Here is a 25,120-nt window from a genome sequence, read left to right on the forward strand (position 1 = left end):
AGAATAGAATAGAATAGAATAGAATAGAATAGAATAGAATAGAATAGAATAGAATAGAATAGGAATGGAATGGAATGGAATGGAATGGAATGGAATGGAATGGAATGGAATGGAATGGAATGGAATAGAATAGAATAGAATAGAATAGAATAGAATAGAATAGAATAGAATAGAATAGAATAGAATAGAATAGGAATGGAATGGAATGGAATGGAATGGAATGGAATGGAATGGAATGGAATGGAATGGAATGGAATGGAATGGAATGGAATAGAATAGAATAGAATAGAATAGAATAGAATAGAATAGAATAGAATAGAATAGAATAGAAAGGAATGGAATGGAATGGAATGGAATGGAATGGAATGGAATGGAATAGAATAGAATAGAATAGAATAGAATAGAATAGAATAGAATAGAATAGAATAGAATAGAATAGAATAGAACACCATGATCTTCTCAGTAATGTAACTTTGTCCTCTGATCATTCTCTCTGTGGGTCTAAATATCTCTGCATCCATTAACTTGTTTTTCGGTCATAATTATTGATGTGAATAAATGAAACTTTTGTTCATCAGCGACTTTCTGCAGAAACTCTTACAGCTTTAAATGTTGAGCTAGATCTGTCCTGCTGGGCTTTATTAATAAATATATTCAATCTGAGCAAAAAGAAACGCAATAATTCATCTTAAATCAGTAAGAAAAAGTTTTTCCTGTTTCCAGGAACTGATCCTTCCTCTGCATCAACCTCCATCTTATTTTTCTCTCATTTTCTGGATCAAGTATTGAAACCAAATGCTTTGCTAAATGCTTTCTGGTTGGTCAGGCAGGTTAAACCATGAATTAAAACCAGTTTTAGGCGAAAACTATGTTTTAAATCCTCAGCTAAGGAAACTTTGTCCTTTGTTGAATATTGAAGCAGCTTCTTCAGGTGAAATATTGTTTCCCAGAAAGCTGAAACTCTCCAGTTTTGCGGCTCATTCTGAGCGTTTAGAGGCTGCCTGTGTTGCTCTTTGTTTGCAGGAGGTGTTGGTTTCATGAGAAGCGGCTTCAGAGTGACTTCACTTCCCAATTTAGAGGGTGAGAGAGAGAGCGAGAAGAAAAAACCTCATCCGGTTAGAGAGCGCAGCACAAACTGACTGCAATGGTTTGCGCCACAGAGGCGATGCAAGGCTGCGCGGAGTGAAGAGAGACTGAACCGGCTCCAAGTTTCTCCCCAAACCGACTAAATGCCAGAGAGCTGGAGGCTGCTGCCGCTGCTGCCGACATGGACTGCTCCATCAAGGTGAGGGGCCCCTGAGGGCCGCCGCTGGGGCCGCTGGAGGCGGCGGCCACCCACAGCTCAGTGCGCAGTGAGAGAGGCTCTTTCCTTCTGCTACAAAATTTCCTCTTCCTTCCCGTTCGTGGTTGTATGTCGGCTCTATAATAACACAACTAACCGCTACATCTTTACACTCAGATAAAAGCACTAATTGGTGGCGCGCGGAAAAAAAGCGGAATCTGCTCAACTTTGCGCGTTTTTTTCTCTCTTTGTCCTGAGAGCTGTGATCGGCGCAGTCCACGCAGCCACGGAGCGTGAAATCTCTCAGATTGGATGCTTTTATTGTTGAACATTGTGGAGATGCTGGAGCTGATGGATGCGCGCAGAGCAGGTGTCCCTGAAGGCGTCATGGATCCAACTGGAGACCAGGAGCCGTTCCCACTAAGAACTGGTATTTCTGAGTCCACCTGTTCTTCTTCTGTCGCGGCGGGTTTGTTGCTTCTTTGCGTTTTAAACTCAGAGGCCTGCAGCCGCTGGTTGATGCAGAAAATCGACTTTTTTCACCTAATTTCACATTAAAACCGATTCAATAAAAGAAGAAGAAATTATAAATCCATCTGAAAATTATCCATTCATCGAAAATGTTCAAAGCAGGAAGAGAAATTATTAATTTTATTTTCTGTTTTGAAAAAAAAACGTTGTTTTTTTAAGTCATTATTTTTAAATTAAATTTATTATTTTACGGTTTTTAATAATTTAGATGACTTTATTTGGTTAACGAAGAATATTTTAAACGTGTTTCTATTTTTGTGTAAAACCAGAAGATGAATTTATTCTTTTTTAATAAAAATAAGTTCCTCGGATTGAGGAACTATAATTTTAATGGTTTCTAGTTTTCTTGCTGCTGATCATTTCTGTTCTGGATGAGCGGCTCATGAAGGTTAATCATTATTTTCCAGATGATTTTTCTCCTGCGCTGCGGATTGTTTGCGGGTTATTTTAAGAAGAATTTATGGCTGCAAACTGGAGCGCTTGTCAGGTGTCGTTATCTGAACTCTGCAGGCTTCCTGTCTCAAACCTCAGACTTTCCGCACACATTTCCGCTCTCTGGACCCAGAAGAGCCACACAAAAAATCAGAAAGGCAACAAAGGCCGCGCAGAGGGAGCGGCTGGACGGAGCGGGCCTGTTGAGGCCCCGCAGAGAAAACCCCGCAGAGAAGATCCCGCAGAGAAAAGGCCGCAGAAAGCCGCTCAGGCCTTTTGCACACTCAGCTCGTGCAGCTTTTACTTCTGCTTTTTGCGCCTTTACACAATCCTCTGCTTCTGGTTCACTCCCAATTATTTCATGTTTATAAAATAATCTAACAGGTCAAACATTTTAAATCTGCTTTTAAATAAAATAATGAGAAGCTCGGATAAATAAAATTAATAAAAACAATAGAAACTTTAAGTTTCTACAAAAACGAGGAAAACCAGAAAAACCAAATTCCTCAAACGAGCTTCTCATTAAAACGGATTTTAAAGGACATTTTATTTTTAGCTTGATTTATTTCAGTTAAACGTCGCTGCGCTTCAGAGGAGAAAAGAAAAGACATGTTGACCTAAAATGTGTCACAAACTGATGGATCCGCTGCGGTTTGAACCACAGACTGAGCTCCAGGCTCAGGAAGTCCTTCCTTTACTCACAACTTCTACAAACACATTTCACTCGCTTCTTATTTTAAAACCTTTTATTTTAGCTCTTTATTCAACAGCCTGAAAACAAAGTTCGTTTTTTAAATGATCCGTTTTTTGTCTGATTATTGAATAAATATTAGTTTATGTTACTTTACTGAAAAAATAAACCTTTTTTTTTATTGAAAGCGTTTTTATTGGTTTAATAAATTGGTGAAAGGAGGAAAATCACATTTAGTTGATCTTTAAACGCTAAAAAAATAGTTTCAAAGTGAAAAATAAGGAATAAAGATGAAAATATCAGATTTAATGAGAGAAATTAGAGTTAATCTGGTTTGTTGTGTTTTTCTTCTGTTAAATCATCTCAATGAATCAGAAACTTTTTATTCCAGCTTTTAGTTCGAAGGTTATTTTTAATTATTCTAACATTTCCTCTCAGTCAGAAGATAAATGGTTGTAATAACTGATGGTTTGTGATTTTCAAACTGCTGGTTTGTTGCTCATTAATCCCTGATGAGCAGGAAGAGCTGCTGACATGATCTGCTTATCTGTGCCGTTATTCTGTGAAAGGAGGCAGCCATCTGCATGAGGGAGCAGCCTGCCATCACCTTCACAGTGATGCAACCTGCAGAGCTGCAGTCAGCCATGTTTGGAAAGTTTCCACAGGACTGGCTGTTTGTGCAGCAGCAGGTGAAGAGCGTTCAGCTGCAGGCGCGCATCATTTTTAGGACATCAGCATCTGCTTCAACAGGGTCATGTTTTTTAAAAAGTTGTTTTGTGTCACTGAGCAACAGGCTGAAACATTGAACAGGAAGTCAGTTGTGGCATCGGCGGTCAGGCCACAGTTTGGTATATTTGTATCAGTGTGCAGAGAGACGCAGCGCGCAGCAGATCAACGTTGCACAGCCTTATGACCCACCTCAACGTGCAACACCAGGACTGCACAATACCAGCGGGAGTCAAAGAAAAGGCTCAACTTTTCACTATTCTGGTGGGAGTTTGGTGTCAGAAGTCAGTTTTAATCCCGCCTTCAGGCCGGAGTTTCACTTCTGCACAGAGTAACGCGGTTCTGCAGAGAGAAAGCCTCATGCATCAGCAGAAAGAAAAACAAACCGCAAGCAGCCCAACAAACTTGGTGCTTGTTAGAAATCCAGAGTTCAGAAAACAGGCCGCATGGATCAGAGTCTCACCTGGAGCCACAGGAGGGGGGGCTCATTCAGGTAGAGGACAACCTGCTCCACCTGAGGGGGGGGGGGGGGGGGGGTTCTAATGAATCAGGTTATCAGGTTTCTACACAGACGGCCAAACCAAAAGTTCAAAGGTTCAAAGTTTGTCCTGCATCTCTGAGGGACATTGGAGAAAAAATGTCCTCATGAAAACAGAGACGCCCAGCAGGCCGGAGTCTGCAGCAGGTCAGGTTTTAGAACAGAGAGGCCCTCTGGGCTGGACAGGGAGAGCACTGAGAGGAGGAGCAGAGGACTCTGGAGGAGCTGCAGGGATCCTCAGCTCAGATGGGTCAATCTATCTGCTGCCCAACATCAGTCACCAATAGAGACGTGATGGAGCTCTGCCTCCACAGCGAGCAGCTGATTGGAGCAGCATGTTTGGTTGAAGATGCAGATACTTTGCTGCCCTGCAGCAACAGCAGAGCAACAGCAGAGCAGCAACCGCAGAGCAGCAGCAGAGCAGCAACAGCAGAGCAGCAACAGCAGAGCAACAGCAGAGCAGCAACCGCAGAGCAGCAGCAGAGCAGCAACATAGCAGCAACAGAGCAGCAACAGCAGAGCAGCAACAGCAGAGCAACAGCAGAGCAGCAACAGCAGAGCCGCAACAGCAGAGCAGCAACAGCAGAGCAACAGCAGAGCAGCAACAGCAGAGCAACAGCAGAGCAGCAACAGCAGAGCAACAGCAGAGCAGCAACAGAGCAACAACAGAACAGCAGCAACAGAGCAGCAGCAGAGCAGCAACCGCAGAGCAGCAGCAGAGCAGCAACAGCAGAGCAGCAACAGCAGAGCAGCAGCAGAGCAGCAACATAGCAGCATCAGAGCAGCAACATAGCAGCAACAGAGCAGCAACAGCAGAGCAGCAACCGCAGAGCAGCAGCAGAGCAGCAACAGCAGAGCAGCAACAGCAGAGCAGCAGCAGAGCAGCAACATAGCAGCATCAGAGCAGCAACATAGCAGCAACAGAGCAGCAACAGCAGAGCAGCAACAGCAGAGCAACAGCAGAGCAGCAACAGCAGAGCAGCAACAGCAGAGCAGCAACAGCAGAGCAACAGCAGAGCAGCAACAGAGCAACAACAGAACAGCAGCAACAGAGCAGCAGCAGAGCAGCAACATAGCAGCATCAGAGCAGCAACATAGCAGCAACAGAGCAGCAACAGCAGAGCAGCAACAGCAGAGCAGCAACAGCAGAGCAGCAACATAGCAGCAACAGAACAGCAACATAGCAGCAACAGAGCAGCAACAGCAGAGCAGCAACATAGCAGCAACAGAGCAGCAACAGCAGAGCAGCAACATAGCAGCAACAGAGCAGCAGCAGAGCAGCAACAGAGCAGCAACAGAACAGCAGCAGCAGAGCAGCAGCAGGGCAGCAACAGAGCAGCAACAGGGCAACAGCAGAGCAGCAACAGCAGAGCAGCAACAGAGCAGCAACAGAACAGCAGCAACATAGCAGCATCAGGGCAGCAGCAGAGCAGCAACAGCAGAGCAGCAACAGAGCAGCAACAGGGCAACAACAGCAGAGCAGCAACATAGCAGCAACAGAGCAACAACAGAACAGCAGCAACATAGCAGCATCAGGGCAGCAGCAGAGCAGCAACAGAGCAGCAACAGGGCAACAACAGCAGAGCAGCAACAGAGCAGCAACAGAGCAGCAACAGGGCAACAACAACAGAGCAGCAACAGCAGAGCAGCAACAGAGCAGCAACAGAGCAACAACAGAACAGCAGCAACAGAGCAGCAACAGGGCAACAACAGCAGAGCAGCAACAGAGCAGCAACAGGGCAACAACAGGGCAACAACAGCAGAGCAGCAACAGAGCAGCAACAGGGCAACAACAGCAGAGCAGCAACAGAGCAGCAACAGCAGAGCAGCAACAGAGCAGCAACAGGGCAACAACAGCAGAGCAGCAACAGAGCAGCAACAGGGCAACAACAGCAGAGCAGCAACAGAGCAGCAACAGGGCAACAACAGCAGAGCAGCAACAGAGCAGCAACAGAGCAGCAACAGGGCAACAACAACAGAGCAGCAACAGCAGAGCAACATGCTATAAATCAAACCTTACTGATTTATCTGACGTCTCAGAACCTCCTGAACTTTCCATGGATTGTTTCTATTTTGGGCGAATAGAGGATTCATAACGAGTCCAGAACTTCTGTCCAACGACAGCCTAACTTCTGCAGCTTCGGCAGCGTGATGCCCAGGAAGTGATGCACAGTGACCTGAGGGGGGCAGCGATGAGCCCGGCCTGCAGAAAAAGATCTTTGATGGCGGTATTAACCTAGCTGCTGTTTACCGCCCGCCAAAAGTTGTTGGTGGGCGTGAACGCAGGGAGGATCCATCACTCACCTTCTGGCTCACCCTATGATGGGGATGAAGTCTGGAGGAGAACTGACGGTTTCCTCCTGTGAACCCCCTTTATACCAAAACGCTGCCAATACGCCATTATACAGTAGCTAGAAGTTAGAAACACGTTCAGCGCTCGTCTGGAACACGGCAGATACGCTGATATGTTGGAGAGAAGCTCTGGATAAGTTAGTCAGAGGTTTAGGATCAGCTAGACGCCACGACTGATGAGGAACTGACACTGAACGGATGTCGACCATCAGATAACTGACCTGGAACTGATGGACCACGGATGGCGGACGCTGGCATTCGCCGTATTTCGACGGTTGCCGCCATTCTCATAACTTATACTAAACAGACCCATAACGTATCCATGCCAGAGTTTTTGGCTGATGTTTGCCAGATGTTTGGTCTGTCAGGCGTACGCTGGTCTAAATGGTTAAGGTGTGACAGGAGCAGAAGCATTAGAGCTGAAACAGATCAACACAAAGAGAGAACAATGCCACGGCGGCACTTCAAGCACGTCTGCTCTGTCCGCTGACCCCCCCTCCCTCTACAGGGTTGTTTTCCAGCTCTAAAATGACCCATATTCGCACTCCGCCCCTCCCTGCCCCCCCAAGCTCCACCATTTCCTCTCCCTCGGCCTGTGCCAAAAGGTTCCTGTGCACATGGCGGCCCTGTTTCCTGTAGGCCACTGAAAAAGCACGGCGCTGACGTACGAGGCCCGAAGACAATGCTCCGCTCCTCTAAACAAACACGCGTTGCCCCCCCCCCCCGCTTGTTTGGGGCGCTCACGCACGCACTTCATTTAAAGGAGCAGACCAGAACAACAGGCCGGTGGATTCAGAGCGCGGCTGGAAGTGCCATCTTAGGCCGCGGCGTTCAGAGGAACACAGGAAGGCTCCAGCTAGCACCCCTCCCCCACAGCAACCCCCATCCTAACGACTGAATCAAACTGTGGTTAAGGTTACTGATGTCATGTGAGATAAGCACACCTCCAGGCTGCCTTCACGCTATTTCTGAACACTCAGATTCTCACTTTGCAGTTTTTCTTTAGCAGCTCCACCAGTTTAACCTCAACATGCAGCAAAGTTCAGCTTCTAACCTGCATTTTCTCTGCAAAGCAAAGAGAGCTACGCTAACACCGCGGCTGCACGTCATCCACTGCTAGCAGTTTTAGATTCAAGCTGCAATAAAGGCTGATTAATGGTTGATGGAGGGCCGGCGGTCCGCGGCGCCCCGCCCACATGGACAGGCTCCACAGAGACCGCCACGCACGCTCTCACTCCTGAACCTGGGAGGAAGCAGGAGTACCTGGAGAGAGTCCAGGTCACCAGGAGAACCCAGGCTGGGTCTGATCCTGGACCTGCTGTGGGGAGTCCATTCCATCCAGATTAGGTTCATCCCGGTCCTCCTGTCACAGAACCAACAGATTCACAAAGTTCTGAAAGCCGTCGGTTCTTTTCAGAAAACAGAACCTGTAAAATGGGAGGAACCGCTTCAGAACCACTTCAAAACCACTTCAAAACCAGTTCAGATCTGGTTCTGAACCGCTTCAAAACCGCTTCAGAACCAGTTCAGAATCGCTTCAGAACCGGTTCAGAACCCTTTCAGAACCGGGTCTGAAGCGCTTCAGAACCAGTTCAGAACCGGTTCAGAACCATTTCAGAACCGGTTCTGAAGCGCTTCAGAACCAGTTCAGAAGCGGTTCAGAACCAGTTCAGAACCAGTTCAGAACCGCTTCAGAACCAGTTCAGAACCGCTTCAGAACTGCTTCAGAACCCGTTCTGAACCGGTTCTGAACTGGTTCTGAACCGGTTCTGAAGCGGTTCAGAACCGCTTCAGAACCGGTTCAGAACCATTTCAGAACCGGTTCTGAAGCGCTTCAGAACCAGTTCAGAAGCGGTTCAGAACCAGTTCAGAACCAGTTTAGAACCGCTTCAGAACCAGTTCAGAACCGCTTCAGAACTGCTTCAGAACCCGTTCTGAACTGGTTCTGAACGGGTTCTGAACTGCTTCTGAAGCGGTTCAGAAGCGGTTCAGAACCGCTTCTGAACCGCTTCTGAACCGGTTCTGAACTGGTTCTGAACCGGTTCTGAAGCGGTTCAGAACCGGTTCAGAACCGGTGTGGACGGACCGGACCCATTAGATCCACAGAAAACAGTTTTTAACCAGAACTCAAACTTTCAGCAGTGTTTTAAAATCATAAACCTCAGATCAAAAATTATCAGGATTTATTTTTTAGACTTTAGATTTCAGTTTAATATAAATAGTTCATCAAAAAACTGAAAACATTTTAGAATCTAAAGTTTTTATTTGCAAACAGTTTTTAATAATTTGTTATAATTTCTTTACTGTGAGCTGGATTGGCCTTTTATATCCTGTGAGTAAAATAATAAAACTAATAAACTGTATTAATCATATGATTGAGTAACGATTAATTATGACGCCGCATCCATCAGCCGCCATTAGAGCCTAAAACTGCACAAATATTTTCTTATTACCGTGAAATTGTTCTTTTTAAATTTATGCTTAATTAATTCACCAATCATTCAGATAAACGTTTAAACGTTTTGTCACAGAATTAGACTTTGTGAAACTAAACATTTCTGAGTTATAAGATAAATAATCCGTTTCTGCAAATGAATTCTTCAACATTCAGGTTTGTGATGCGACTGTTTCTCCAGCAGGAACAGAGAGCTCCATGGTGTCGGGGGTGCGGTTCCTCCCCGAGTCCAACAGACCCGCTTCTGGTTTCAGGTTCATCCTGGTTGGTTCAGGGTGTGAAAATCAAACCAACCGGTTCAGTTTAAGGCCATGAAAAGAAAAACAGCTTTCGTTTGTTTTTACAGACGGTTAACAGCAGAAAGATGTTAAAATAAATCTGCAAATGTTTGGTTTCCTCAGTGAATCCTGCAGAACGCTGCGGGTTCTATAGAGGACCCTGATTGGCTGCTTTATCCCCGACCCAAACCCAGAACCCAGTAATGCCCGCTGACGTTTCGGCGACCCATCAAATAAATGGAGGTCAAATGACGTCCATCTTGGAATGGAAGTGAAACTTCATGCAGAAGAAATGAGGAGTTCCGTGTTAGCTTGAATAAACCAACCAAAGGAGGAGCGGGTCCTGCTCAGGGACGTAACGGGATCCACCTCTACACCCCCATGTCCGTGTGCTGCTGGGGTTCCAGCGCAGTGCAGGCTGCAGACGCCGCGTCCCACCATCAGCGTCAGGAGGCTCAGTCTGAGCGAACGTCCAACTAAATCTGTCAAATATGGAATCAGCAAATGGTTGGACTGGAAGACAAAGCTAAATGCTATTAGCGCTAAAACCAAACAGGATGTGATCCTTTAGAACCAGCCTGGATCCACATGAACCGCCATCTTGGACTCTGAGGTCAGGTTGGTGAGGATTCCAGCTGGAGTCTCAGAAACTGGGACTCTGCTAATGTCCTGCAGCAGTGACTCTCTGACGCCTCCAAACGTTTCTGGATAAACTCAGAGGATGAAAACAGATTCGCATCTAAAGACTGAAAAAAGGACCAACATGTGGAATAAAACGGTCAGATTCACGTTCAGATGTTCTGCAGGTAGAACCTGCTGGTTGGACGTTGGATGACCTGAAACATTCCACGCCGTGAAGACGTCCGCTTGGCTTCTGACAGCTGAGAGGATCCGGTTCACTGCACCCTTCAGGGGGTCGATTCCCTCAGTAACAGACGGGCCGCTGGTGCCCCGCCTTTATTCAATAAAACACAGGCTCTCATTGGTCCGCCTCTCAACAGGAAGTTCCTTTCCGTCACAGCAACCAATGAGAACGCTCGCTGCAGTGTCCAGGTCGCAGCTGATTCACTAACTCCTGTTTTTAATCTTTAGCAGAAACTTTTTATTTAAATGTCAGAAATGGAAAATGTGAAACTGTTTTTATTCAACAAATTTCAGCAAGAAAAGGTTTTATTAAATTAAATTATTTTAAAGTTACTAAAGTATGGAGAGATGCACCAATCAGATACCGGCATCGGATATCGGCTCCGATATCGGCTACTTAGGAAGGTCTCTGTGGACGTGCAGGTCTCCTTGAACCTGCAGGTCTCTGTGGAATGTCCAGGTCTCCTTGGACCTTGTGGTCTCTGTGGACCTAACCGTCTGTCTTCTCCGTGTTGGACAGGAAGCTCTTTCTGTGGTGAGTGAAGACCAGCCCATATTCGAGCCGGCCTTCCCAGCAGCGCCCACCATGCACATGAAGACTGAGATGACGTCTCCTGGAGGTTTCAGCCAGGCCTCCAAGCCGAGTCCCGAGCACACCGAGTCGGACTGGGGGGGGTCAGCGGCACAAAATCCTGGAAAGAGAGCCGACCAAGTCAACGGAAGCAGGTGAGTCTGGGGGTGGGGGTTCTCAGATTGGGGTGGGGTTCCCAGACCTGCCGCTCCGATTGTTTCTTTGTCCTTTTTTTACCCCGAGCTGAAGCAGTAGATGTTAGGGAGGAAGTTCTAACGTCCACAGACCCTCCTTCATTAGACAACCTGTTTACCGCCTGTTTGTTAACGACTTCATTCATTTATTATTCAAACAGCAAACTTCAGATCTCTGAAAACCTGTTTTGATCAAATGGTTGATCCTGTTAAAATGAGACGTCTGCTGTACCTGAGCAGAGGATCTGATGGAAAGGTCTCTGTCCAAACACCTGAGAAACCAGCGGAGACTGGGCTCCAAACACAGAGGGGGTCATGGAGGAGAACATGCAGCTGCTTCTCAGTGGAAAACTTTTATTCAGATAGAGACTCGTTTTATCTCCCGTCACCAACAGATAAAACTGCAACAGGAAACGCTGTAATGTTGCAAAATCCTCTCTGCTGTCAGAGATTAGAGACACAGGGACCCCCCCTCCCCTATCCGGGTGCTCAGTGTCCCTCTGTTTGACACAGTGACCCCCCCCTACGCTGTCCGGGTGCTTAGTGTCCCTCTGTTTGACACAGTAACCCCCCCTCCGCTGTCAGGGTGCTCAGTGTCCCTCTGTTTGACACAGTGACCCCCCCTCCGCTGTCAGGGTGCTCAGTGTCCCTCTGTTATACACAGTGACCCCCCCTCAGCTGTCCGGGTGCTCAGTGTCCCTCTGTTTGTTTCAGCCGGGGGTCTCCAGTGGACTGCAGCGTCTCCAAACGTTCCCGACACGTGAGCAACGACGGGGCCCCCCTGCCCTACCAGGCCTCCTACCCGGAGCCCCGGGTCAGCCCCCAGACCGCCACCCCACCCAGCACCAACCCCAGCGAGGAGAAGAGGGTCATCGTCCCAGCAGGTGAGGCCAGCATGAGTGTCACATGAGGCGCCGTCCTCCGTCAGTGGCTGTTTCCTGGCAGCTGGCAGTCAGCTCCTCTTATGCAACACGGAGCGCTGAATCCCAGACGATCCCCCAAAGCAGCAGCTTTCCTCTCCTTCAAACTGCCGCAGCGTGATGCCAGGAGCTCCAGCTAACACCTGTAGAAGGTCCGTCTGGCTCAGAGAGCTCTGTGGTCAGCAGCTGTGGTCACTGGTGCTCTAATCTCCCCAGCTTCCCTTTTCACCTCTGAATAGAAAATATCTGAATAATCTTAATCTGATGCTTCCTTAGGATCAGTTCTCTGATCCACAGGAAACTCAAACTCTCCTTCCTGCTGATTTATTTCTGCCACATTCAGACGGATCCACCCTCAGTCAGACACACACTCTGACCTGAAATAAACGATCAGAATCCAGTCCAGCTCACACTGCATGGCTGGAGGCTTCCCTGCAGGGGGCGCTAGCGTTCACCGCTCTGGAGGAAAAGACGTTTCCAGGTGTGTTAGTCCTGGATTAGATCCTGCTGCAGCGTTTTCCTGATGGAGTCCAGGATCAAACCAAATTCAGATCTGATAACTTTGATGTCGCTCTGGATAAACTAGACCTAAAAAAAACTTTAACTGGGAAACCTTTAGTTTTACTGGTTTAAATGGTAACTTCAGAGGCGAGGCCAGTTTCACAGAGCAGGTTTAACAAAGTCAGACTCAAATCCTAAACTCTGAGTCAGTTTAGCTTAAAGTCGGGAACTCTGACTTTTTAGTTTTATAAAAGCTGCTATGAATTAGTTCAATCAGCTCTAAGTAGGTTTAACAGCAACACGGATGAAAAGTCAACGAGTCACCATGACAACAGGCAACAGGAAGTGCCTATTTCACCCCATTGGACCTAGAGATTTAAATCCAGAAATGCTAGAAAAAAGGAGAATGTGTTTAAAAGACAGAGAAAAAGCTCTACAGCTGCAAAGGAGAAGATAGAGAAGAACGTTGATGGAGTTAATGTTTAGGTGAAGACGAAGTTACCTATGGCAAGCTGTTTTAACATTTATGACATCTCTGTTTTAGATCCCTAAAGTTAGAAATGTTTCCACATTTTAAGGAGCTGTTTTGACATTTATCAGCTTGACTGAAAATGTATTTATATCTGGAAAACATTTCTTCATCGATAAAATAATACAAATACTGACCAGCGACAAAAGGAATATGGAAATCTGAAATTAATTTCTAGACATCCAGAATATTTATTCTAGATGTCTAGAATGTAAATTTGTTTTTCAAGTTTTCATTTTGACGAGGAAAAAAAATAGACTTATGATATCAGAACTACATATTCAGTCAAACTAATATATATCAAACGGCTTGCCATAGGCTGTAGTTATCACTATAGACATTATGGGTTTATTTCCTGAATGGTAGTGGATCAATGGATCTATTTAGAGGAAATCATCTGTCAGCAGGTGAATAAAACCGTTGTTCTATCAGGTGGGACCTGTTCATCATCTCATGGGTTCCTCCTCATGTTGACCCTGTCTTCCAGTTAATACTCAGTGTCTGTCTATGCAGTAGTTTTCTATGATGCTGTTATCAATGTTCTCTCCCTGATTTAATCCAGTTCTGGTAAAGAAGTCCAGAATCCTGCTAATGAAGACGGATCAGGTCTGGATGTCTGGGATGGGTTAGGAGGTGAAACGGTGGAGCGGCGCTCTGAGAATCCGCTCCCTTTAAATATCTAATTCTCTGCGAATTAAAGTCGATCATCCTTTAATTGGATGTTTGTTTTTAAAGCTAATTATAATAAATGGTTTTAGTTTTATTATTCTCACAAAACTACAAAAAACTGGAAATAAAACTGAGCAGAGCGAGGAAAACCTGCTGCTCACCAGGTTAGCTCTGGGAGGATGTTACTATGGCAACAGAGGGTGAGGAAAGTCTCTTGGTGGAACTCAGAGTTTCTCTGATTTCTGGTTTAGAAAACTGAGAGTTTTCCGTAAACCTGCTTCGTCAAACGGATCCCTGATCTTTCTGGAATCTTTGGGGTCATTTTCCTGCTGAAGGATCCAAGTCTGAGTTTTTGGCCTCAAACAGAATTTCTCTGGATGTGGAGGAGAAGGTCGTAGATTCATGACCTCCTGCTTGTCGTCCAGCTCCTGCAGAAGCAAAGCAGCTCCACCATGACAGGAGCGCCGCTGATGCTCGGAATGAAGGAGCAGAACGTCCTGGTGATCATCTGGACGTTTTGGGTTCTCAGAGTTGACCCCTGACCTCTGTCCAGATGAAACTCTGGGAGGCCAGCAGAGCTGTAGATGTTCCTCTCTGACCTCCAGGATGAGTCTGTGATGTCCTCTGGGAGTGATTTCTGTAGGTCAGCCTCTCCTGGGTTGGTTCTCCAATGTTCTCTGCGTTCTCCTCCTGATGCTCATGCTTCTCCCAGAGCCTCGCCGTTGTTCTGGAACATCTTCCCAGACTGATGGAGCTCAGAGGCTCCTGAAGGTCTTTAGATCAGAGAAGCATGTGGTGCTTTTTGAGATCTTGTCACCTACTTCGTGCCGTCAGACGGGTGCTGCTGAATGGGTTCCGCTAACCAGCAGTCATCAGGCTGGGTTGTGAAATGAGCCTTTCAGTTGTGGGTTATCACGAGGCCGCCTGGTCAGTGATGAAATCAACCAGGAGACTTCTGCTTCTGATGACATCACAGCAGGTCAGCTGATGTCGCAGCGCCTGTTTGCATGTATTTAGAGCGTGATGCTGCAGCGCTGCGGCTCCGCCTCGCCGCCTGGCTGGACGTCCTCTTCCAGGTTTGCTTTGAAGTGGAGATCCTCACTTCCTGGTCCATGTGAGGTCATCAATGTGAGGTCATCAATGTGAGGTCATCAATGTGAGGTCCTCAATAAATAAACCAAAGAATTAAAGTTTAGGTGGAAAAGTAGTCAGAGAAATGGGAACCTTTTCAAAGTCTTCAGTTTGTTTTTAATCTATAAAGATTAACGGATTATTTATTCTTTTTTCGATCATTTTAACATCAGATGTTACTCCATAAACATGGAGGCTTCATCAGAGGTTCTGGACGTTCTTTGGCGTCTGGGTTCTGACCAACTTCCTAAAAGTATTCCCGCCCTCCTTCCCTTCAGTCGCCCCCCCCTCCTCCTCAGGTGTTTAAAGGATCGGCTGCCGCGTTGAGTCACAGGCCGCGTTCTTCTGCTCCATAATACCCGGATGCTGCATCAGGGAGGCGTTTAGTGAGAACAATCAGCAGGCAGGGAGTGGCGAGGTTTACGGCTGATCACATGGCGAGCTCATTGTTCGCTGCTGGAAACCACAATCAGACTGGAAATATTCATCGTCATTCCTGATGATGATGATGCTGATGATGATGATGGTGATGATGATGATGATGATGAGTAGCAGCGTTAGTTATCTCTCATGCAGTTATGGTTCTATGAATGAATTCACACCCTTAAAAACTGATTTCTCCTGTTTTTCCTTCTTTTTTGCAACAAATTAATGTTGAATTAAATCAAATGATGTGTTTTTTTTTTGTTGTTTTTTTTGTTTTTTTGCAACTCTAGCTGTGGGATAGATGTCCCACAGCTACAGAATGACCATTCCATAAAGTTCTGATTGATACGTCTAGATGAAATTTTATGATTTAAGGAGTAAAATCATATAGAATGGAGGCAGAAAGGAAGGTGAGAGAGAAAGAAGGGATGAGAAGTACAGGGAGAGAGAGAGAGAGAAATAAAACAGCAGGAATAGACACAGAAGATCTAGAGTAAGTCCAGAAGTCTGCTTTCACCCCTGGATGAGACGACAACAGAGAACCAGAGTAAAGATCAGAGAAACTTCCAGAGCAGCAGGTTTCCCTCTGATCTCACTGCAAAAAAAATTAATCTAAATAAGTAATTTTTCTTTAAATAAGTACGTCTTGAATTGAGGAGGTAAGTTAGACACACAATTTACATTTGAAATAAGGAAAAACTATTGCATCATCTTATTTCTAGTTCATGTTATCTAAGTATCTTATTTTAAGAATAAAACTACTTATCTTATTTACCTGCTCAAATTAATGGTAAATAACCTTCATTTAAGAAATGTTTACTTATTTTCAGATCGTTTTTGCAGTGTTTGCTACTGAGCCTGGTTCTGCTGGAGGTTTCTTCCTGTTCAAAGGGAGTTTTTCCTCTCCACTGTCACTACAAGCATGCTTAGTGTGAGGGATTGCTGAAGAGTCAATGAGTCGATGCAATCAGCTGGTTTTCCTTAGATAGAAAACTTTGAATCAATCTGACTGGATGATCTGGTGAACTGGAAAGTGACCTGAGATGACATGATGTGAATTGGAGCTATAGAAATACACTGAATAGAATGGAATTGGAAGGAAAACCTGTGATGATTCCACAGTGTTAATCAGGATGGTTTATATCTGCAGCTGCAGCTCAGTGTTTAGTATCAGAGAGAATCCATGAACTCCTGGTCTGGATGCATGGTGGAACATAAAGGATGAAGAAAGCTTCTTCAGAAGGTAAATATGCTTAACAGCAGGTATGGGGGCCCCAGACTCACCCTACGGGCCCCTGGATAGATAGAGATATGATCCTGGCCCCAGGTATCCAGAGGGACCCATTTATTGATTTGATTTAATAAGGAAGAGAAGCTCCAGACTAACCAGTTCCCATGTAGCAAAGCATTGACCTCTGACCCTGCCAGCAGTTCTTAGTGTTTGCTAACGTCGTCATCCTCTGATCTGAACCTGCTTCAATGATGGACTTCTGACCAGATGAGCTGAAGCTTCAGGCTGCAGGTGGGATGTGGTCCTCCAGGACTTCCTGTCAGAGAGCGGCGCCACTTTCAGCAGCCCCAGAACATCATACTGCCATCACCATGTTTAACTGGTGGCAGGAGGCCCTTTTTCCCCCCTAGTCGTCATGGTAACATCCTCATAACGCCCGATGTCAGGGACTGTATGTAAACCTGTTTGGTTTGGCGTAAGAGGCGTGGCCTGTAGGGATGACCATAAAAACAATCCTGGACGTTGTTTCCAAATTCAAAACCTGGAACTAAAGGCTATTTCTGACATTTGAATTGAAAAATCTTCCTGGATGGAAGAGAAACGTCTTTAAACCTGGAAACTAAGTTTTTTTTTGAATGACTCTGACCTAACAGATCCCTTCAGCGGCGCCTATAGGATCGGTTATCCTGCTTCTCGTTGGTTTGTTCACTTTCATGTCCTGAAGATTAATCGTGTTTAGATAGTTGCTCCTCTTCGTGACGCCATCTTTTATTTTCCTTTGTTTTGTTATTCTCCTACAGTAAGATATTTACGTTTTAGATGATCCCAGCTGAGCGTTCCGTTGTCTGAAACAGGAAGTCCTCCAGTTTATGCTTTTCTGTCTCTGATTCCAGATCCGGAGGTCTGGACCCAGGACCACGTGAGGCAGTGGTTGGACTGGGCCATTAAGGAGTACGTCCTGGAAGAGGTGGACGTCTCTCTCTTCCAGGCGCTGGACGGAAAGGCCCTGTGCAAGATGAGCAAAGACGACATGATGCGGCTGACGTCGGCCTACAACGCAGACATCCTTCTGTCTCACCTGAATTACCTCCGCCAGAGTAAGGACGCCTCCTCGCCGCGGCAGCTCCTCCTCCACCGGACGCTGCTGCGCATCGTTTGGTTTTTATTTGAGTAGGATTCAGGATTTCATTTGGCAACATAATTATTGAACCCGATGCAAAATTTAATCTAAGAGTCTTTGATTGAATAAGTGAGAGAAACTGAATTGACATTAAACCAAAGTGTGAAGATGTCTGCAGCAGCAGCAGCTTTATTTAAGCGCGGCACTGAAACAACTCTGTGGTCTTTGCCAACACAGATATCAGCTTTTTAAATTTGCACATTCATGATGAATTTGGTTTCTCACGCCTCACAGTTAATGCAGCTGATTGAGCTTTAATAAATCACTGCTAGTCATGCTAACGCTAATGCTGAGGCTGCAGAACCGTCTGCTAAGCTACAGCGACCTGATGTCTGCGGACTCAGAGGCTGGAAGGACTTTCTCCATGACGTTCTTCCCTGTGTTCACAGAGTCTAACCTTTATCTCTTCCGTCTGGTTTCGCCTCAGGTAGCCCCACCTTCTCCTACTCCACGACGCCCACCAACAACACCCCTCCCCCTCAACCCCCACAGCCACGACTACAAGTTAAAGCAGGTGAGGTTTTCACTTTTATCACACGGATGCAGCCAAGAGGCTGAAGAGACGCCGCTCACTGAAGGAAAAGTTGGTCAGCAGGAATATTTAGGAGGAATAATCAATTATCAATAATCAATGGATCATTATTTATTACTTGGAACTAATTACGTTCGCGTTGATTTAATTAATTTAATGTTAATCAGTAAAAAGATAAAACAATAATTTTCGTCCTGATCACTGAGTCTGGGAGCGGCCATTTTTGCCCACATATAGTAGCCCCTCCCTCCTGCCATCTTCCAGCAGTGACGTCACGGTGCGCTAAGCCTAGCGCCATTCTCCCCGCTTTACAAGCTAAATCAATGGGAACTACTAGACACATCTGCAATCAACAACAATTATTGAAGGTTTCCAGAGGACTTCACCATTGAAATTCACCAGAGCTATAGTGAAACTGACAATGCCCACGTGCATGGCAGCTGGATGCTGGAATACATCGGGTAAAAGTGAAAAAAAAAGAGTTATTCCACCTTTCTGATTCCTGATCCTCCACGGACGGGTTGGTCGTTGGATCGCCAACTTGAAGAGGGAGGATTTGCCATCGAACTTCTGGCCAGAGAAAAAACCCGTAATATGTAGCCAACATTTGGAAGAAGAATGTTTTCAAGATGACTTGGATAATAGCGCGTTGTGACAAACACCAGATACAGCACTGGGACTTGATCAACAGCCGATACCGCACCGTGACAATGTCACTAACCAGTAGGTGGCAGTAGTGTTCTTTGACAAACATGGATGCCTCCAGTAAAGCACATTCACATGAAAATTACTCTGAATTAAAAACACTGATCATTTATTGAACAGGATGGAATCATTTCAGATTTAAAGAACTTTCAGAAGTTTGAATTCTGAATATGAGCGACTTTTCCTTTAACCAGTTTCATATAATTCAACCCTGTGCAGCTCTGGTCACTAATAGGAGGGTGCAGTGGGTAGCACTGCTGCCTTGCAGCAAGAAGGTTCTGGGTTTGATTCCCGGTCCAATGTCTTTCTGCATGGAGTTTCCATGTTCTCCCTGAGCATGCATGGGTTCTCTCTGGGTACTCCAGCTTCCTTCCACTTGGGAGTAAGCGTGTTGAACAATGGATGGATGGGTGTGGCCCAGCTGATGGTGGTGTCCCTCATGGATGTGTGTTTGTCTCCATGTTGTTCAGTCGTTTCCAGCTGAGGAACTACTTCCTGTCCATCATTTTCTTCCTTCTCTGGATGTTTGGTCCAATGCGGTTGAATTAATTCCTGATTTAAAGGATTTCCGCGTTGCTTCGGATTCATTCCCAATGTTCCATCTTTTTAAATGACCTGGAGGTCCAGATGTCCTTAGATGTTTCCTAAATGAAAGGAACCAGCTAACCTGCTCTGATCCTCTGGAATGTCCTCATTAGCAGGCAAATCTCATTCATTTCTTTCACATCAGAAACAACCGGAACAGAGAAATATTATCTTTGTTTTCAACTTTTCTAGCTGCTGTAAAAAAATAAAATATATTATTTTTTATTAAATTAAATTCTTCCACAAATTAAACAGCAGATTATTATAATGAGGAAATGAGATCAAATGTTCTGCAGCCTGGAATCTCCTGGAATGAATCATCCTGAGGAAGAGAGCAGGTGGGGGGGTGATCCATGGTGGGGGGGGGGGGCGGGGGGGGGGGGGTGATGCATGATGAATGAGGTCACTGAGAGGGTTGGACCTACTGGGCAGGAAGAGATGGAGGCCAATGGTCCCCTGAAAAAAAACCAACCTGTCAGGTGAAAATGTTTCTTCTCTAAATGCCAGCAGTGGTGAGTTTCACACGTTTGTGAGCAGAATGAGTAACATCCTGTAAACGCATGGCTCCTTTAAATGTGTCTCAGAGGCCAAAGAAGTTTGTCTCACATTTACAGCCTGGTTTAAAGCGTGTTGATGAAGCCGGAGGTTCTCCTGAGGGAGGAGCTGAAGGAGATCGGCGTTCCTCACCTCCGTTTACCTGCTGGAGGGAATTTTCTAAGACTGCTTCCTCACAGGGGAAACAGGTTACTTCAACCTTTGCACGATTCAAATTCATGCAAAGATCTTTGTGCATTTCATAACTGCCACCGTTTCCTGTGAGTCACACCGTCTGCTGAGAAAATAAAACTGTAAGGAACCTTTTCGATTGATTTAGAGGTTTGAGAATAACGTGTTGAGTTTCAGAAACTTGGTGTCTACAGGCTGAAAGGCTCCTTTGCACGACACCAACTTCTGTTGACAGACAAGTATGATGAGTCCAAAACTCAACAGCCAGTTTCAGACAGGAAACAGCTGCACTTGCAGAGGAAACGGGGGTAAGGGTCCCGCTCCTGGGACACAATCCACTCCATCTGTTGAGGGCCCCAAACAAAGGGATGCTCACCCAAGAAGAAAGCCGGGTCATCTTCAGACCTCCAAACTCCTGTCGTCTCCGTCTCTGCCTGCTTCCTTCCTCCGCTTCAAACACGCCCGTTTCATCCCATGTTTTCTACTTTGTGTTTCTGCAGAAAACAGTTTTGACGAGATCAGCCGCAGGAACAGCTGGCCGACCAACACCATGACGGCTGCGGTGCCTAAAGGTAGCACAGCAAGCGCTGACCATAGGTGGAACTGATGGTCACGCATCATCAGAGCCCAGTTTGCATAAAGACGAGCTGGTTTCACAGCCACGAACTGAACAGTTTCAACCTCATCTTCTGGTTTGCAGGTTCTCCAATCGAGCACCAACACAACAGCAGGGTGACGGATCCAACGCCGCGGATCATTCAAGGTGCGTCGTCTCAGCCATATTCCCCATTTCCTTCGTTCATCTCATCCTTCCTCCTCCAGTCGGTCTCAGTCTCTAAACAGGAAACTTTCTGCTGAGTTTTAAAATCTGCTGAGAAAGAAAAAAAGCCCAGGCTGCATGGGGGGGGCAGTGGGTAGCACTGCTGCCTTGCAGCAAGAAGGTTCTAGGTCCGATTCCTCTGGTCTTTCTGCATGGAGTCTGCATGTTCTCCCTGAGCATGCATGGGTTCTCTCCAGGTACTCCGGCTTCCTCCAACGGTCCACAGACCTGTGATGGACTGGAGAAAGGGGGGGGGGGACCCGTTCATCCGTTTCTATTTGCATGTTTTCTAAACTAAAACCAGGCTTTGTTGGGCTGCTGGATAAAACCTGGAACTAAACGCTATTTCTGACATTTTGGATTGAAAAATCTTCCTGGATGGAAGAGAAACGTCTTCAGACTGGGAAACAAAGTCCAGAGGATTGATTTTAACTTGACTCTGACCTGGATGACTGAGAATCTTCACCTGCATGCAAAGTTAAGTTCTACTAAAAAGTGAATAAAACAGGCTAATGTCAGGAATTTACCCAAAGACGTCTGAACGTCTCCAAGCTCAGATTTACTAAAACTCACTTATTGTGAAGAAGTGCAAGTACACCTCGCTGCAGCCTGCAGAATGGGGCGGGACTGACCTTTCCGTCTGTCTCATACCTTATATGGAAATGGGACTATTGCATTCCGGAAATAAAGGGGGGCGCCAGTGACACTATTTCCTGCACCAGCCGTGTTATAATAATTATAATAATAACATATTTTATTGTACAACGCCTTTCAAAACACCCAAGGACACTTTTAACATTAAAAATACAAATCAAAAAGTAAAGGATGACAAAAACGTGTCATGTCACATGGTATGTCTCTTTTTTATTTTGAAATCTTTATTTAAAATTACATTAGTAACAAACAATCTAAAATAAGCACCAATAAGGAATCATTATGGAGTATTTATCTATCCTTGCACCCTATCTACTACAATAGTCCCATTTCCATATAAGGTATGAGTCAGACGGAAAGGTCAGTCCCGCCCTATTCTGCAGCGAGGTCCCTCTCAAGAAATGAGCAGCTGTGATGGATGGAGCCAGGTGGGGGTTCACCAGGTGATCATCTTTACAGTTCATTCCTGACTATCCAGCAGGTGGTGCTAGACGGTGTTTAAACAGAGCAGAAGGCCAAACATACACCCCCCCCATGCAGATCAGCTCCTTCCTTCCCCTGCTGCTTTTTTTTTACTGAAGGAAAACATCCGAACATTGATCTGCATGCAGACGTATATTTAAAACCAGCAATCCTCTAATAATAACAAGGAAAAGTCTGGAAAGCCTCAGAAGAAGAAGGCCACTTAAAGACGTCCAGAGTCTGACTAGAGGGAACCACGGCCTGCAGACGAATGTCTGGACAGACCTTCAGGTTTCTGCATCAGTTAGAGGTTAATAAAAGAGTCAAAGAGTCAGGAACATGTCCCTGAAGGACACTCAGCCATGAGCAGTCAGGCCGGCAGGATGAGGTCTGGGTTTACCTCCTGATTCTGCTCAAACTGGAAGCGTTTCTTAGGCCTGAAGGAGAAGGCGTGACACACCTTGCTTTGTCCTCTGCAGACCCGTATCAGACGTTGGGGCCCATCAGCAGCCGATTGGCCAATCCAGGTAAGAAGGCGGAACCAGGAAACACCGAAACACTAACATGAGACAAATGAGGCCTTTACACTGTCTGCTTTGGTAGAATGATTCAACCTGATGGTCACTGAGACCAGGGGTCCGGCTGAATATTCCCAAACTGCTGACCAGGGGCGCATCTAGGAAATCTGGGGCCCCAGGCAAAGACAGGCAGGGGGCCCTCTGAATGGAGAAGACAGCACATAGAACAGACCCAGCTTCTTATCGATAATCAAGATATCTGAACTGGTATCAAGTCTGGGGAAAATAATGAGTTAAAATGCATTTTGCAATAATGACGTCAAACGATTCATCATTTAAAGTGTTAAACATCCAGAATAATAATCAAGATATCTCAAAGTTTATTTTGACGAGTCAAAACTTTTTTTTTTAGTGCTGCACTGACGTTAACGGTTCTCTGCAGAATCCCGCGCGGCTCTAATGATGCTGGTTCTTCTTTACAAAGTTCTTTCAAAATTCCACAATATAGAAAGAATTCAGCAGCATCAGATCAATGGAGAACAAGAACCTTTAGGGACCATCAACAAGTTTCCTAATCAAACACTTCTGAGAAATAGAAATAAATAAATTCCTCATCAGATGATCAACTGAAACAGCTGCTGCTAGATGAACTATATGAGGCTTTTTCACGCTTATTATAAACATCCTGACAGGATTTTAATCAAAAATATAATTAATGCACAAATAAGGAACAATATGTATTAACCATAGTTTTATGGGGCCCTTTAGGAACTTGGGGCCCTAGACAACAGCCTAGTATTGCCTGATGGTAAACCCCCCCCGGTTCTGACCTCAGTCCTGAACGGCTTCTTCTCAGCTCCTCCAGCTGCTGCTTTGTTCTTCAGTCCCATCCAGCGTTTCCTGAGCTGCTGGAGATGAAGCCGCTGTAATGGCGGCTGCTTTGACGCTTCCAGGTCACAGGGAATATTCAGCGGACCTTAAATCTGGCTTCCATCTCACCAAAGTGATTGTTTGCCCTTCTGTTTCCTCGCAGAAGGCCAAGTCCTCGGCTCAACCAAGAACCGAACAGGCAAACAAAATCCGTACAAGCTGCCTGACCCCAGCGCTCACAGGCCTGTGGGTAGGTTTCTGCCCTATTGCTCATCTCCTCCTCCAAGCCTCACAGTGAAAAGGTCACATTTGCTAAAATAAAACCCCTCTGACCTGAACGATCTGGGTTCTGCTGGAGCGAGGTTCTGAGGTTCCTGCTCGTCTGAACGTTCAGCTTCTGCTTTGGGCTTCAGGGACGGAAGGTCCGACTCTAACGCTCTGCGTTCCCCCGCAGGTTCCGGTCAGATCCAGCTGTGGCAGTTCCTGCTGGAGCTCCTGTCCGACAGCAACAACGCCGGCATCATCACCTGGGAGGGAACCAACGGGGAGTTCAAGATGACCGACCCGGACGAGGTAGCCAAGCGGTGGGGCGAGCGCAAGAGCAAGCCCAACATGAACTACGACAAGTTGAGCCGCGCCCTGCGCTACTACTACGACAAGAACATCATGACCAAGGTGCACGGCAAGCGCTACGCCTACAAGTTCGACTTCCAGGGCATCTCGCAGGCGCACCAGAACCACGGGGCGGAGAGCGGGATCGTCAAGTACCAGAGCGAGATGTCCTACGTCCAACCGTACCACAGCCACCAGCCCAAAATGAACTTCATGGGCGGCCATCCTGGCCCCGTGCCCGTCTCACCCGGGAACTTTTTCGGCCCCCCGTCCCCTTACTGGAACTCAGCCAACAGCCCCATCTACCCCGGGTCGGCCATGACCCGACATCCGGCCGCTCACTCCCACCTGAGCTCGTATTACTGATGACGGACAGAGGAACCGAAGCGCCGAGCCCGTCTGACCGCGGCGGTGCGGTCCACCGTACGGCGGTACGGTCCACCGTACGGCGTTCCCACGGCTTCACAGAGCCGGTTCCTGCTCAGAACCCGACCAGCAGGGGGGGGGGACTCTGACTGTGAGCCGTAAGAGGAACGCCGCCTGCGTTCAGTTAGCGTTTCATTCAGTTTGTAAGTAGTTTTGTTTGATAGCACCTGTTATAAACCGTTTAATGCTTGTTCGTATCACTTCACCATAAAACAAGTTATCGCATTTAAAGATGACTCTTTGTAAAACAATCTGTACAGAATCGTTTTCATCAAGCAATAAAACATGTATGCATTATCTGTAGCTAACGAAGGGATTCCGCCTCTTTCCTTTGCAGCTTTAACATGTTTGATCCACGCAGACTGACCGAAGCAAACGGTCCATTCAAACGTCTTTATCTAAAATATCTGAAATCTCATCAGGATAAAACATTTCTAACAGCAAAATAAAAGAGTTTTTCTGGAAGAGAGGCGAGTTAGCGGCTGGTCTTCAATCAGAGACTCGATCCTGCAGGAACAGAAAGGAATGTTTGAATCATTTCAGCAGTGATTTTATTGGAAGGATGCATAATATCTGAGATTTGGCCGATAACTGATCGCGATATTTTACTCATTTTCATGGACACTTTCATTGCTATTAGCAGGTATGCTAGCATCTCTGAAGCAGGATGAATTTTCTAACATCAGACTCAGACTCATGCATCAGTTCC

At 46.2% G+C, this 25,120-nt stretch overlaps 1 protein-coding gene across 3 annotated transcripts; it reads left to right on the forward strand.

Moving 5' to 3' along the window:
• Window positions 1–1,115: 1,115 nt before the first annotated feature.
• fli1rs (Fli-1 proto-oncogene, ETS transcription factor-related sequence) lies at window positions 1,116–24,719 on the forward strand. Of its 3 annotated transcripts, none has more exons than XM_038307688.1 (10): window positions 1,117–1,285; window positions 10,670–10,875; window positions 11,629–11,798; window positions 17,215–17,418; window positions 17,929–18,015; window positions 20,550–20,621; window positions 20,750–20,812; window positions 22,465–22,512; window positions 23,537–23,623; window positions 23,828–24,719. In XM_038307688.1, exons 1-10 carry the CDS (start codon window positions 1,268–1,270, stop codon window positions 24,349–24,351), a joined length of 1,479 nt encoding a protein of 492 aa, XP_038163616.1. In that variant the 5' UTR covers window positions 1,117–1,267; the 3' UTR covers window positions 24,352–24,719. The 3 variants fall into 3 exon arrangements, with proteins under 3 accessions (XP_038163618.1, XP_038163616.1, XP_038163617.1); XM_038307689.1 differs by lacking the exon at window positions 1,117–1,285 and adding an exon at window positions 1,454–1,712; XM_038307690.1 differs by lacking the exon at window positions 23,537–23,623 and having other exon boundaries at window positions 1,116–1,285; window positions 23,828–24,351.
• The last annotated feature ends 401 nt before the right edge of the window (window positions 24,720–25,120 follow it).

Source organism: Cyprinodon tularosa, unplaced genomic scaffold (genome assembly GCF_016077235.1).
Source record: "Cyprinodon tularosa strain WSP-4 unplaced genomic scaffold, ASM1607723v1 ctg618, whole genome shotgun sequence".
NCBI classification, from domain to species: domain Eukaryota; kingdom Metazoa; phylum Chordata; class Actinopteri; order Cyprinodontiformes; family Cyprinodontidae; genus Cyprinodon; species Cyprinodon tularosa.